Here is a 13380-nt window from a genome sequence, read left to right as displayed (position 1 = left end):
AGAAGTGAAGGTTGTTTTCGGTTCATTTTCTTGCTTATTAATTTGCAACTTACAGTACTCGAAGATTTTTAAGACCAGCGAAATCTGTCTTTGAAATCCTTGTAATGTTATTTTTATCCAAGTCTCTAAAAAACAAAAACAAAACAAGACATTAATATTATAAGTATAAAATAAAACCTATAGTTCTGTAGTTAACTGTAGAAACACATTTTCATGAAATAAAATGAAAATCACAGTTTTTATTAAGATAGTTATTCAGTTATTCCAGCCACTGATGGTGGATTCATATTACACATAAATAGTAATTGGTATCTGGGTCATTACATACCAAAATACTCACTTAATTCTGATATTACCGCAAACAAATAATGTCCAAAATTACTGTAATGTCACCATCTGTAACTATAACCTTTTATAAAATATCAGCTACACTTAAAATAAGCTTCAAACAAAATAATTTTGATAATACAATTCTTAGCCACTCAACAATTTGGTGCAACACAAACTGAAGGGAATCAGGAGTGACTGCTGGAAGATCAAAATGCACCGCAATTGCAGTCAACGGTAATGAATTGTATGGAAACTTCAGTTACTTGCTGCTCAACATAAATCTCCACTTTACTTACTGTAAAAATTTAAAATGACCAAGTAGAAAGAATTCTGCACTCCAACAAAGTTCAACATTTTTTGTTAAAAGTAAGTCGCTACATATTTAGTTGGATGTTTTGGCCCAGTAATAGCAGACCTACACAGATTGCCAGGAATGGTGGTATTAAATATTAAATGAATGCAATGCACAATGTGCAACCTCAGTCACATAGTGTGTCAGACATTTTAGCTAAGGACTCTTTCACACATCAGTTTTTTGCCATCAGTCACAATCCGTCGTTTTGTGAAAAAAAAATGATGATGCTGGATCTGTTTTTGTCTCATAGACTTGTATTAGCGACGGATGGCCGCACGTTTCATCCGTTGTTCGACAGATCCGTCGAAAAGTCTTTGTCCGTTGGCTGGAGACAACGGACATAGGAACGTTTCTTGTGTACATCGAAAAGTCAGACAGTGACGGATCCAGCGCTATCCATCCATTGTTGGCTATAATGGAAGCCTATAGGCGCAGGATCTGTTGCTGTCCGTCCCGGCGACGGATTCAGTTTTTTAAAACTGAGGATGCCCGTAAAAGTTCTCTTCCTTTAATTTAACCCCTACAGCTGAATTTTCCATTTTGGCACATAAAAATTTCTTTCTCTCGAATTCTGTTCCTTTAAAGTTCCTGCTGCAATAGATCCGTAAAAAAAAACGGATCCAGTGCATCAGTTTTTCACAATGTGCGCAGGAGCCGTTTTTTGCACACTTTGCAAGGATTGCGACTGATTCTAAAAAACTGATGTGTGAAAGAGGCCTAAGGAGATGTCCAAGACTTAAAAGCCAAAGGAATACTTAGAGCTGTGGTTTCTGTAATATTATTATATATATATTGTAGTGCAGCGGTATCCACACTGAACAGTGATGAGGCAGTGACCCAGCAAAGTTCAAAGCAAAGTCTCTTTTAATATACAGCGTACTCACAAAAATACACAGCACACAATATCATCCAGTTGGGAGCCAGGCAACAGGACAGTTCACCTCCGGTTCACAGCCGGGAACAAGACAGTCCACCTCCAAGACCCGTTGCCGTGGGTGACTGCACAGCCATATACGCTGAGGGGTGCCAGGTCTTTTGGCTCCGCTTGCCTGTGTTGCCTCACACAGGTGAAGCTCTGCAGAGCCATCTGCTCTGCACGCTTACAAGACCAAACTGACACACCCAACCCTCTGTTACAGAGGCTTTTACAAGGAACCTGTGGCCATAGGCCACATGGAAAACATGGCCGGGAAGGAAACAGACTGCCCCACTACCATCCTGTAGTCTGTTTCAAAAACAAAATCCCAGGCTTTCTTAAATCTATCTTGGACAAATAGCTTGCCCAAGACCAACACTTACTTTTACTTTGCATTTGCAATCACAGCTATGCCTGTGACTGCAATGCACTCCTGCGGCCTCAGTACACCTCTGTGCGCATCCTGGTGGGGGATACATAGCGACCCTCGCATATGTCACCGGTCACTGGCTCACAATATATACAGCTCTGGCAAAAACTAAGAGACCACTGCACAGTTTTATTAAAAATCAGCTTCCCTATATGTCTGACAGCTATTCCATTGTAAGTTGAATTCCAACCAGAGTACACCTCAATCTGCTTAATGTGCTTCTGATTAGGTGATCACCTGAACCAAACCTTATTTAACGAAGGAAAGTATAAAAAATCCTGCTGTGGTGTTCACAATCCTGACAAAGAACCATATATGAACATTAAAGCAGATAAAAATACCCTTCATTATGCCTATTAAAACACAAGACGTCGTAGGTTTTGGGGGGATGCGACAGATCTACTTAATATGCTCTATCGATCTCAAATGGTACTAGACCCTAAAATGGTCCTTCTGGGTGGGGTGGAGACTTTGCCGCTTTCAGAGGGACATCAGCTGGCAGTCTCACGAATACTATATCAAACTCGTAAGAGAATGGCGGCTCACTGGAGGGGATCTTCTGTACCTACAATCACGGAAGTTACTGATGCAGTTAATAATAATATAGATATGGAGAGATATGTGTATCAAAAGAGACAAACAATTAAGAAGTGGGAGGATATGTGGGCGCCTTGGTTGGACACTCCCGGGTTGGCACCTTCTAAATTCGCGTGGATGAGAGCGCTGAGGAGGTTATAGCTGGAAATCTGTAGCTGTAAGGGACCAAATGCAACAGGAGAAAAGAGTTTTTTGTTGGGTAAGGGGTGAGATGGGTGGGAATTTTATGGGGCTCTAATGTGTATATGTAATACATTGTTTGGGAATTATCCTATATGTGATTACATGTTTTTTCAATTTTTGAAAATGTTCAATAAAAAATTACCTGATATTGGAAAAAAAAAAAAAAACACACAAGACGTTACCACACATGAAAAGTCAACCAACCGTGCTGGCTACCATAACCCTAAATAAGAACCCTAATTGCAGACTACCTACCAGAGGAGGTTGGCACCCTACACACATATATATCCCTAGGCTGGTGCAACATGTGGTCACTCATTTAACCAAGAAAAGGAGCCTATAGAGGTTGCCAATAAAAGATAATTTGGGTAGGCAAGGCAACAATAGACAAATGTGCAAAAAGGTGATGGTAACAGACAATAAAGTGACAAGTGCAAAAACAAATAAGTACCTAACTATGCTGTTCCCTGTGACTGTATGCCTTCCTGTCAGCGGAGGTTGGCACCCTACTGGTAAGCGAAATGGCGCCCCCGCTCCACGGTGGCTGTCCCTTGAAATCCCTGATATCACTAGTTTACACTAACAAGGGCAGCCAAATGATAAAAGCAACAAACATGGAAGACATAAGCAATGCCGACAAACAGATATTAGCTTGAATGGCATATATAAAATGATGACATATATTCAAATCATGTTGCATCTGATTATCTACCTCCTGGTGATCCATTGAGAAACACGTTGAGGTTTTCTTGATCATCTGCCAACCTAAAGTACCCTTTACTTGCTGTTATCAACATGATTTGAATATATGGTTTAAGGGTACTTAAACAACAGCGCCGCTTTTAAACAGTGCTGAGATTTAAGGTAAAGCACCCCCCAGCGTCAGAATTTCTCTGAGGTCTCGGTTGCCGACGGTAGCCGAGACCCCAGAGAACATGATTCGGCTCGGTTTATACTGACCCCAGTGTTGCGATCGCCGCTATAAACGGTATAACGGCGACCGCAAAAAAAGTCACATTTTCCGTTTCTCCTCTGATGTGATCGCACACCAGAAGAGAAAGAAATAGGGTCCCCTGATCACCCCCCGTACCTCCGTTGTTCCTGCAGGCCCCCCTTAAGTCCCCTGGGCTGCCGGCTTCTTCTTCCTGGAGAAATACCGGCTGGCACCCAGCAACAACAGGAGATTTTTTAATATTGGCTCATTTTGATCACTTTGATAGACCCTATCACAGTGATCAAAATAAAAAAAAAAAGTAAATCAAACCCCCCTTTATCATCTCCTTAGTCAGGGAAAAATAATAAAATAAAAAAAATTATTTATTTCTATTTTCCCATTAGGGTTAGAGTTGGGCTAAAGCGAGTTGTGAGTTGTGCTGAAGTTAGGGTTAAAGTTAGGGCTAGGGCTAAAATTAGGGTTGGGATTAAAAAAGAGTTATGATTAGGGTTAGGGTTGGGGCTAGAGTTGGGGCTAGAGTTGGGGTTAGGGTTGGGATTAGGGTAAGGGGTTTGTTAGGGTTAGGTTTGCGGTTAGGGCTGGGAAAAGTGTTAGGGATGTGTTGGGGTTAGGGATTTAGTTAGAATTGGGGGGTTTCCACTGGTTAGGCACATCAGGGGCTCTACAAACACAACATGACATCCAATCTCAATTCCAGCCAATTCTGCGTTGAAAAAGTCAAACAGCGCTCCTCCCCTTCTGAGCTCTGCCATGTGCCCAAACAGTGGTTCCCCCCCCATATGGGGTATCGGCGTACTCAGGACAAATTGGACAACAACTTTCGGGGTCCAATTTATCCTGTTACCCTTGGTAAAATAAAAAAAATTGGATCTGAATTAAATTTTTTCTGAAAAAAATTTAAAATGTTCATTTTTGTTTTAAACATTCCAAAAATTCATGTGAAGCACCTGAAGTATTAATAAACCTCTTGAATGTGGTTTTGAGCACCTTCAGGTGTGCAGTTTTTAGAATGGTGTCACTTTTGGGTATTTTCTATCATATTGACCCATCTAAGTGACTTCAAATGTGATGTGGCCCAAAACAAATGGTGTCGTAAAAATGAGAAATCACTATTTAAATTTTAACCCTTATAACTTCCTAACAAAAAAAAAATTTGGTTCCAAAATTGTGCTGATGTAAAGGACACATGTGAGAAATGTTAATTAAGTATTGTGTGACATATCTCTGTGATTTAAGGGCATGAAAATTCAAAGTTGGAAAATTGCAAAATTTTAGCCAAATTTCCATTTTTTTTCACAAAGACAAGTCATATCAAAGAAATTTTACCACTAACATGACGTACAATATGTCACGAGAAAACGATGGCAGAATCACCAGGATCCATTGAAGCGTTCCAGAGTTATTGCCTCATTAATTGACAGAGTTTTATTGCCGAATGTACAGACTCTATTTTAAAGGATCGCACCCTTAAAAACGTATTAAGCATTCTTAAATTAATTATGGTCCTGAAAAAACCATCCGGCTTTGGGACCAGAAACGGGAGAATAAAACCCCCTCCCTATTTCGTCTCTTGGAACGTCTACCAGAACTTTCTTAGAGACCCGTAATCTCGAATTCCAATGCTTCCTGTTACGCCACAGACTTCAAAGAAGTCAATAGGAAGGAGTCCGGTGGGTACCGAACAAATTCTAGTCTTAGGCCCAAAGTAACAATATTAATGGCCCACGGGTTAGATGTTATTTTTTCCCATTAGCGGCTGAATTCTAGTAGCCTGCCACCTACCGGTGAATTGGTGCTACAGGAATCTGTCCCCAGATCTGAAGGGACGCTTCCCAAATAGGTTGCCTCTTTGCTTGGGATCTTTATTGCCCCAGCGGTCCTGAGGCTTGAAGTCCTTCTTTTTGCTGAATGGAGGCTTTCTCAAGGCCCTCCTGTTGAAGGGAACGTACGGGTAAGGGAATCCTTTCCTTCTCTCATCCGCTTTTGTCAGGATCTCATGAAGCTCAGTGCCGAACAGGTACTTACCCTGACATGGCATGGCGCAGAGTTTGGTTTTTGTCTGCGTATCGCTTCTCCACCCCTTCAACCACAAGGCCCGCCGGGCTGCGTTGGTTAATCCTGCTGCTCTGGCAGATAGAAGGAGGGAGTCAGCTGAGGCTTCAGATAGGAAGGCTGCTGCGCCTTTATCGGGGATAGAGGAATGGATCTTGTCTCTAGATGCTCCACTTTTTATTTTCTCCTCCAACTCATCCAACCATATCATCATGGACCTCCCTGTGCATGTGGCCGATATTGCCGGCTTAAAGGCCCCTGTGCATGCCTCCCAAGATCGTTTGAGGAAGGTATCCACCTTGTGATCTAGGGGATCAGATAATGTTCCCGAGTCCTCCACCGGCAGGGAAGACCGGCGAGCAGTGGAGGCCATTGCCGCATCCATCTTGGGGGCCCTTGGCCAAGACGCTAATTCGTCATCATCGAACGGATATTTTCGTTTTGATGTTAAGGGGAGAAAAGGTCCTTTGCCCTTGCTACTCCCACTCTCTTTTCACCAGCTCTTTTATTGCTGGGACTACTGGAAAGGCCCGGACTTTCTTTTGGGAGATGCCCGCTAACATTATTTCCTGCGGGGTTTTGGGGTCTTTAGAATCTGATAACCCCATCATATTGCGTACAGACTTGACCAAATTATTGACACTGTCTGTGGGGAAGCAAGCCTGCTCCTCCTCCTCTGAGGTTAGGTATTCCTGGGATATATCTGAATCTATTTCCCCAGTTTCTGAAGGCGATCTAGACACTGGTGAGATTAACCCCTTGCTGGAGGTTTGTCCCCCTAGACTACTGAAACCACCTAAGGCCCGTAGTTCCTCTCTAATAATTGTACGGATATCCTCCGCTTTCCCCGAGGATTCTTCCTGTAGAGTTTGCCCGATACAGCTTTGACACAACCTCTTAGGGTAACTATCCGGGAGGGGTTGGGAACACAAGGCACATTCTCTGTGTTCAGATTTATCCGTTCTTTTGGCCTAAGGCATACAGAAGGGGAGGACAAACAGAAAGGGGATGCCATCAGCTAGAAGCATGACTTAAAAAACACTCACCCATGAATTTCGTCAGCATAGTACCGGCTGCGGGGATCAAGACTCAGGCTGAGGCGAGGCGTGAGATGGTTTCTTCTCTGTGGGCTCGTTCTGCCTAGAGCGCCCACTAGTATTCCTCCTGGAGCTGCTACTCCTCCTGGTGCCTTCACTTCTCCTCATGCTGCTACTCCTCTGAGTACTGCCATAGGAGGGATTCCTCTGGCCGTTCTATTTGGAGCAAAACCGGGTCGTTTGTGGACGATATAGCTGCGCACTGGTATGCTTCTAGCCGGTGCTTTTATGCAGCTTCCTGGTTTCGCCCCCCTTTTTTTTTCTTCTTTTTTCTCCCCCTTACTGCGCATGCGCGGTCGCCTGTTTGCGATACCGCAATCTTTCGCCTGTCTCTCCCGGAAATTGTCGGTCTCCACTTCCAGGTCGCCTTGCTGCAGAGGAACACTGGTCTCAGCCAAGCGTCTTCTGCCCACTGCCCCTGCATCGCCGGTACGAGCATATCGCTGTCCGCGTCAGGTATGCCATTCTCTCCTTCAGCGCTGTGGCACTCCATCACGTCCCTGCCGCTCTGCGCGAGCTCCTGGGGACTCCATTATTACCTGCCTCACCATTCTCTGGGGGGGGGTACTACAATAGCAGCCCCGACGCTGTACCGCGCTCTAGAGGGAGCAGCCCGGTGCCGGCTCTCATCGCCACATGCACCCATAAGTGAGCCCCGCACATAGCGCCAAGGCCTCACCCACATTGCCAGCTGAGGGGAAGTTGATCTGCTGATCCTCCCGACGCTGCTTCCAGCTCTGGGGCCCCTGCTGCTCATATAGTGCTACGCTGGCGGCTACCAGGCCAGGAATCCTCTTCTCAGTATGGATTCCTCCTTAGGAACAGGAAACCAATTGAGGGAGCGAGGGGGACCGCCCCTTTTATCTCTCTGTAGGTTTCCTGTTCCTAAGGGCGGATCAGTGGGTGCTGTCATGGCGAAGAGAAAAAACCCCTTCACAACATCCACCCAAGTGAAGAACATTCTCCAGTAAGTAGGTGTCTCAGTATCCAAGTCCATCACAAAGAGAATATTTCATTATTGCAAATGCAAAGTGTTCATCACAAGGTGCAAGCCATTAAGCAGCCTTAAAAACAGAAAGTAATAGACTTGGCCAATAAACATCTAAAGAAGCCATCCCAGTTCTGGAAAAGCATTCTTTGACCAGATGAAACCAAGGTCAACTTGTACCAGAATGATTGGAGGTACAAATTATAGAGAAGGCTTGGAACAGCTCATGGTCAAAAGTACACATCTTCTGTAAAATATGGTGGAGGCAGTGTGATGGCAGGACATGGATGGATTCCCAAGTGTACAGGGCTTTATTTTCTGCTCAGATTCAGCCAAACGCAGGTTCCCAGTACAGATGGACAATGACCCAAAACACACTGCAAAAGCAACCTAGGAGATTCTTAAGGCAAACAAGTGGAATATTCTGTAATAGAGAGTCAATCACCAGATATCAACCCCATTGAGCAGCCTTTCACATGCTTAAAACAAAACATAAGGCTTTCTGTCTTAGGCCGGGGTCACACTGGCGAGGAATACGGCCGAGTGAGAGGCGCTAAAAGCCCGCATTAGACACGGACCAATGATTCTCTATGGGGTCCCTCGCACCAGCCGTATATTTCTCATCCGTATTCTACGCTCCGTGCCAATCGCAGCATGCTGCGATTGTCAGCGTACTACGGCCGTAGTACGCCAATGCAAGTCTATGGGTGCGCAAAAAATACGGATTACACATGGACCACACATGTGACTTGCGAGAAATACGCACCAGGTGTCTTTTAGCAAAGCCGGCAATTCAATGCGCTATACAGTAAACTCACACTGACAGGTTTAATAAAGAAACGAAATAGATATAGACACATAGAATACATATATATATATACACATTATATATATATATATATATATATATATATATATATATACAGTGGGGCAAAAAAGTATTTAGTCAGTCAGCAACAGTGCAAGTTCCACCACTTAAAAAGATGAGAGGCGTCTGTAATTTACATTTATAGGTAGACCTCAACTATGGTAGACAAACTGAGAAAAAAAAATCCAGAAAATCACATTGTCTGTTTTTTTTTCATTTTATTTGCATATTATGGTGGAAAATAAGTATTTGGTCAGAAACAAAATTTCATCTCAATACTTTGTGATATATCCTTTGTTGGCAATGACAGAGGTCAAACGTTTTCTGTAAGTCTTCACAAGGTTGCCACACACTGTTGTTGGTATGTTGGCCCATTCCTCCATGCAGATCTCCTCTAGAGCAGTGATGTTTTTGGCTTTTCGCTTGGCAACACGGACTTTGAACTCCCTCCAAAGGTTTTCTATAGGGTTGAGATCTGGAGACTGGCTAGGCCACTCCAGGACCTTGAAATGCTTCTTACGAAGCCACTCCTTTGTTGCCCTGGCGGTGTGCTTTGGATCATTGTCATGTTGAAAGACCCAGCCACGTTTCATCTTTAATGCCCTTGCTGATGGAAGGAGGTTTGCACTCAAAATCTCACGATACATGGCCCCATTCATTCTTTCATGTACCCGGATCAGTCGTCCTGGCCCCTTTGCAGAGAAACAGCCCCAAAGCATGATGTTTCCACCACCATGCTTTACAGTAGGTATGGTGTTTGATGGATGCAACTCAGTATTCTTTTTCCTCCAAACACGACAAGTTGTGTTTCTACCAAACAGTTCCAGTTTGGTTTCATCAGACCATAGGACATTCTCCAAAAACTCCTCTGGATCATCCAAATGCTCTCTAGCAAACTTCATACGGGCCCGGACATGTACAGGCTTAAGCAGTGGGACACGTCTGGCACTGCAGGATCTGAGTCCATGGTGGCGTAGTGTGTTACTTATGGTAGGCCTTGTTACATTGGTCCCAGCTCTCTGCAGTTCATTCACTAGGTCCCCCAGCGTGGTTCTGGGATTTTTGCTCACCGTTCTTGTGATCATTCTGACCCCACGGGGTGGGATTTTGGGTGGAGCACCAGATCGAGGGAGATTATCAGTGGTCTTGTATGTCTTCCATTTTCTAATTATTGCTCCCACAGTTGATTTCTTCACTCCAAGCTGGTTGGCTATTGCAGATTCAGTCTTCCCAGCCTGGTGCAGGGCTACAATTTTGTTTCTGGTGTCCTTTGACAGCTCTTTGGTCTTCACCATAGTGGAGTTTGGAGTCAGACTGTTTTAGGGTGTGCACAGGTGTCTTTTTATACTGATAACAAGTTTAAACAGGTGCCATTACTACAGGTAATGAGTGGAGGAAAGAGGAGACTCTTAAAGAAGAAGTTACAGGTCTGTAAGAGCCAGAAATCTTGATTGCTTGTTTCTGACCAAATACTTATTTTGCACCATAATATGCAAATAAAATGAAAAAAAAACAAACAATGTGATCTTCTGGATTTTTTTTTCTCAGTTTGTCTCCCATAGTTGAGGTCTACCTATGATGTAAATTACAGACGCCTCTCATCTTTTTAAGTGGTGGAACTTGCACTATTGCTGACTGACTAAATACTTTTTTGCCCCACTGTGTATATATATATATATATATATATATATATATATATATATATATGCATTCTATGTGTCTATATCTATTCTTTCATTTCTTTATTAAAACTGTCATAGGGCTCCATTATATGTCCATTTTGCAAGCCTGCGAGAAAATCTCGCCATACGGATGCCATACGGATTACATACGGATGCTGACATGCGCAAAATACGCGACCACACCTTGATTACGGATGACATACGGAGCACTGTTTAGGGGTCTGTCATCCGTATTACGCATGTAAAATACTGATCGTATTTTGCGCAGGTTAGTGTGACTCCAGCCTTAAACACAAACCAGCAAAACCCACAAACATGCAACAACTGAAATCAGCTGCAGTAAACGTCTGGCAACGCGTCACAAAGGCGGCAACCCAGCGTTTGGCGAAGTCCAAGGCTTACAGACTTCAGGCAGTCATAGCCTGCAAAGGATTCTCTGATTAACATTAAAAATGATCATTTTATTTATGGTAAGTAATTTGTCTAATTACTTTTGAGCTCCTGAAATGAGGAGGGTTTATAGAAAAATGGTTGCAATTCCTAAACTTTTTACAGGATATTTTTTCTCAATCCCTTTAATTAAACCCAAATGTCTACACTACAATTGCATCAGAGTTATTTCATTTTAAATAAAAATGATTGGCATGCAGAGCCCAAACATTTCTGGACCTAACTGTATGTGTCCCCCTATGTTGCCCCCACATTATATATATGGGAGCCACATAACTGTAAGGTTTGTATATAGGACTATAGCTACCACTAATATGGAGATCACTAATGGAGAAGCTCTGCCTGCTGAGGGTGAATGTGAACTGCTAGGTGTCTGTAAGCAAAGGTTACAGCAGCTCATCTTCAGCATGTCTACACACACTCCTTTCATCCAATTTTATAGAATAATCTGTGGCAGAACAGTCCTCCAACAGTGAACTGTTTGATATGGAGGTTACTTGAGTCCTTTTCATTTGTAAAAAAAAGTTGGCAATACAATACATTTGCTCTTGGTTATATTGTTCTTGCCAGTCAGAGGTCTCGAAAAGCAAAAAATATACGGTACCAAAAATTCCCCAAAATAGTTTTCTATGAAAAAGTACTTTCAATAAAATCCCTTTATGATGTACATGTCCTTCAAGGGCAGTTTCCATATAGCCACTGAATGAAGGTGCGCATTTGACATTTTTGATACGAAAATGTACTAGGAGTCATATTAACATTTAATATGTCTGGCCATGTTAAAAACACAAATGTCAAACTAATTGTTCAAAAAGGAGATGTCACACAGACAAGCAAAGGTTTGTTTCAATCTAAATGTCAGTCTTTTGTATAAGAGGTCAATGACAGCATTACATAGAGTAAATTAATTTGACTGCTATAATAGAACGTTCCAATGAATCAGAAGAAGGGAACATGCATTTAAACTGAGAAATTGATGTAGGAAATTTTTGAGACCAGGTAGGATTAGACATTCAAGATGCAAATATGTCACGGTAATTTCTAGCAACTTGACATGCTTAGCTTTCCACATAATGGACAGAAGCCTAACATGATATGAAACTGGTCAGATTACGCCGATGTCCTGGATAGATAAAACATTTGTGTATGTGCCTCAAGTATCATATTATCTCTTCCTCCCATTGTCATCCAAAACTCCCTTATAGTTATAAGCCTGTCAAAGACACTTTGTCCTTTTTCTACCTGAGCAGTCCCCAGTGGCCTAACAATGATGACAAAGGACGTTGTTTGGATAATGGACAATGACTCTTAACTCTGGGCTATATATATGTCACGCGAGACCTCATACAACAACTAAATGGCCCGGACACTTTATTTAGTTTAACAGATGTTTTGGCGACATATTAGTTTATAAGCATTAACCGGTTCTACTACTGCAATTGTTAATGCAGTAATTTGGCCAAAATGGCTGTAGGTGAAGGAGCATGTTACCAGACCTGTCCATCACCCTCCTCCAAATATAAAACACTTCAAATGTGTCCAGTTGTTATCCATTTGTATCAGATCAAATAAAAAAAAACAAAGTTCCCATTTTGAATGGATCCACCCTTAAACAAAACAGATACATTTAAAAATGTTGGTTTCTGTTTTGCAACTGCTTTTACTAGGGGAGTCTCTGAACAGTGCAAAGCTAAGAAATGGATCTGGATCCGTTAACGAATAACATATTTGTTGATTGTCCGTTAGGAATAGTTTCCCTTAGGATTCAAAGATAAAAAAGGCTTCCATTTGCTATTATTTTTTTGGACTTAAAAAAAAAAAGTTGTTGAAGTTTTTGAAGCCACTTTGGAGGGATCTATATTAAACCATAGTCCAATAGAAACCCAATTTTAAGAACTGCACCCCTCAAACTTAACCATAGAACAAAAAAAATGTAAAATTATATTTTTTTTCCATCAAATTGCTGATGTAGCTCCCAATGTTTCATTTTTTAAGAAAGCTCTCATGCCAATCCCACTGCTTCCTGCTCTTGCGGCCAACTGAGCACATGGCAGGGCGCCGAAAGGTAAAAACACTATTTGACAAATTTGAATTATTGTACATAAATTTTGAACGTCATTTACCATTTGCAGAGTCCCTGAGGTGCCAAAAAGACAGAAACCCCCTGAAAGTGACTGCATTTTGCAAACTTCAGTACTCAAGGAATTCATTTAGGGGTGTAGTGAGCACTTTGAACTTACAGGTGTTTCACAATTTTATAACATTGGACGTAAACATTAAATTTATATCTAAAAAATGTTTTATCCTTAAATTTTTCATTTTCACAAAGGGTAATAAAAGAAAATGAACCACATAATTTGTTACTAATCTTCAATCAAGGTGGCAATACCCCATATGCATCCAGAAACTGTTTGGACACATAACAAGGCTCTGAAGGGAAGGAGAAAAACCCTAGATCCTGCTATTCGTATCAGCAA

General features: G+C 42.2%; 1 protein-coding gene across 2 annotated transcripts in view; it reads right to left on the bottom strand.

Moving 5' to 3' along the window:
• Nucleotides 1–13380, bottom strand: part of SLIT3 (slit guidance ligand 3) — a 1050869-nt gene that overhangs the window by 917814 nt on the left and 119675 nt on the right. For both annotated transcript variants that reach the window (XM_073573732.1, XM_073573731.1), the window contains exon 2: nucleotides 54–125. In XM_073573732.1, the coding sequence (XP_073429833.1) occupies nucleotides 54–125 (72 nt within the window). The remainder of the gene's footprint in view (nucleotides 1–53; nucleotides 126–13380) is intronic.

This window comes from Dendrobates tinctorius, unplaced genomic scaffold, assembly GCF_039654945.1.
Source record: "Dendrobates tinctorius isolate UK_male_01 unplaced genomic scaffold, ASM3965494v1 ptg000036l, whole genome shotgun sequence".
Classification (NCBI taxonomy): domain Eukaryota; kingdom Metazoa; phylum Chordata; class Amphibia; order Anura; family Dendrobatidae; genus Dendrobates; species Dendrobates tinctorius.
The sequence above is the reverse complement of the archived record's forward strand: the minus strand, read 5'-3'. Positions and strand labels throughout refer to the sequence as shown.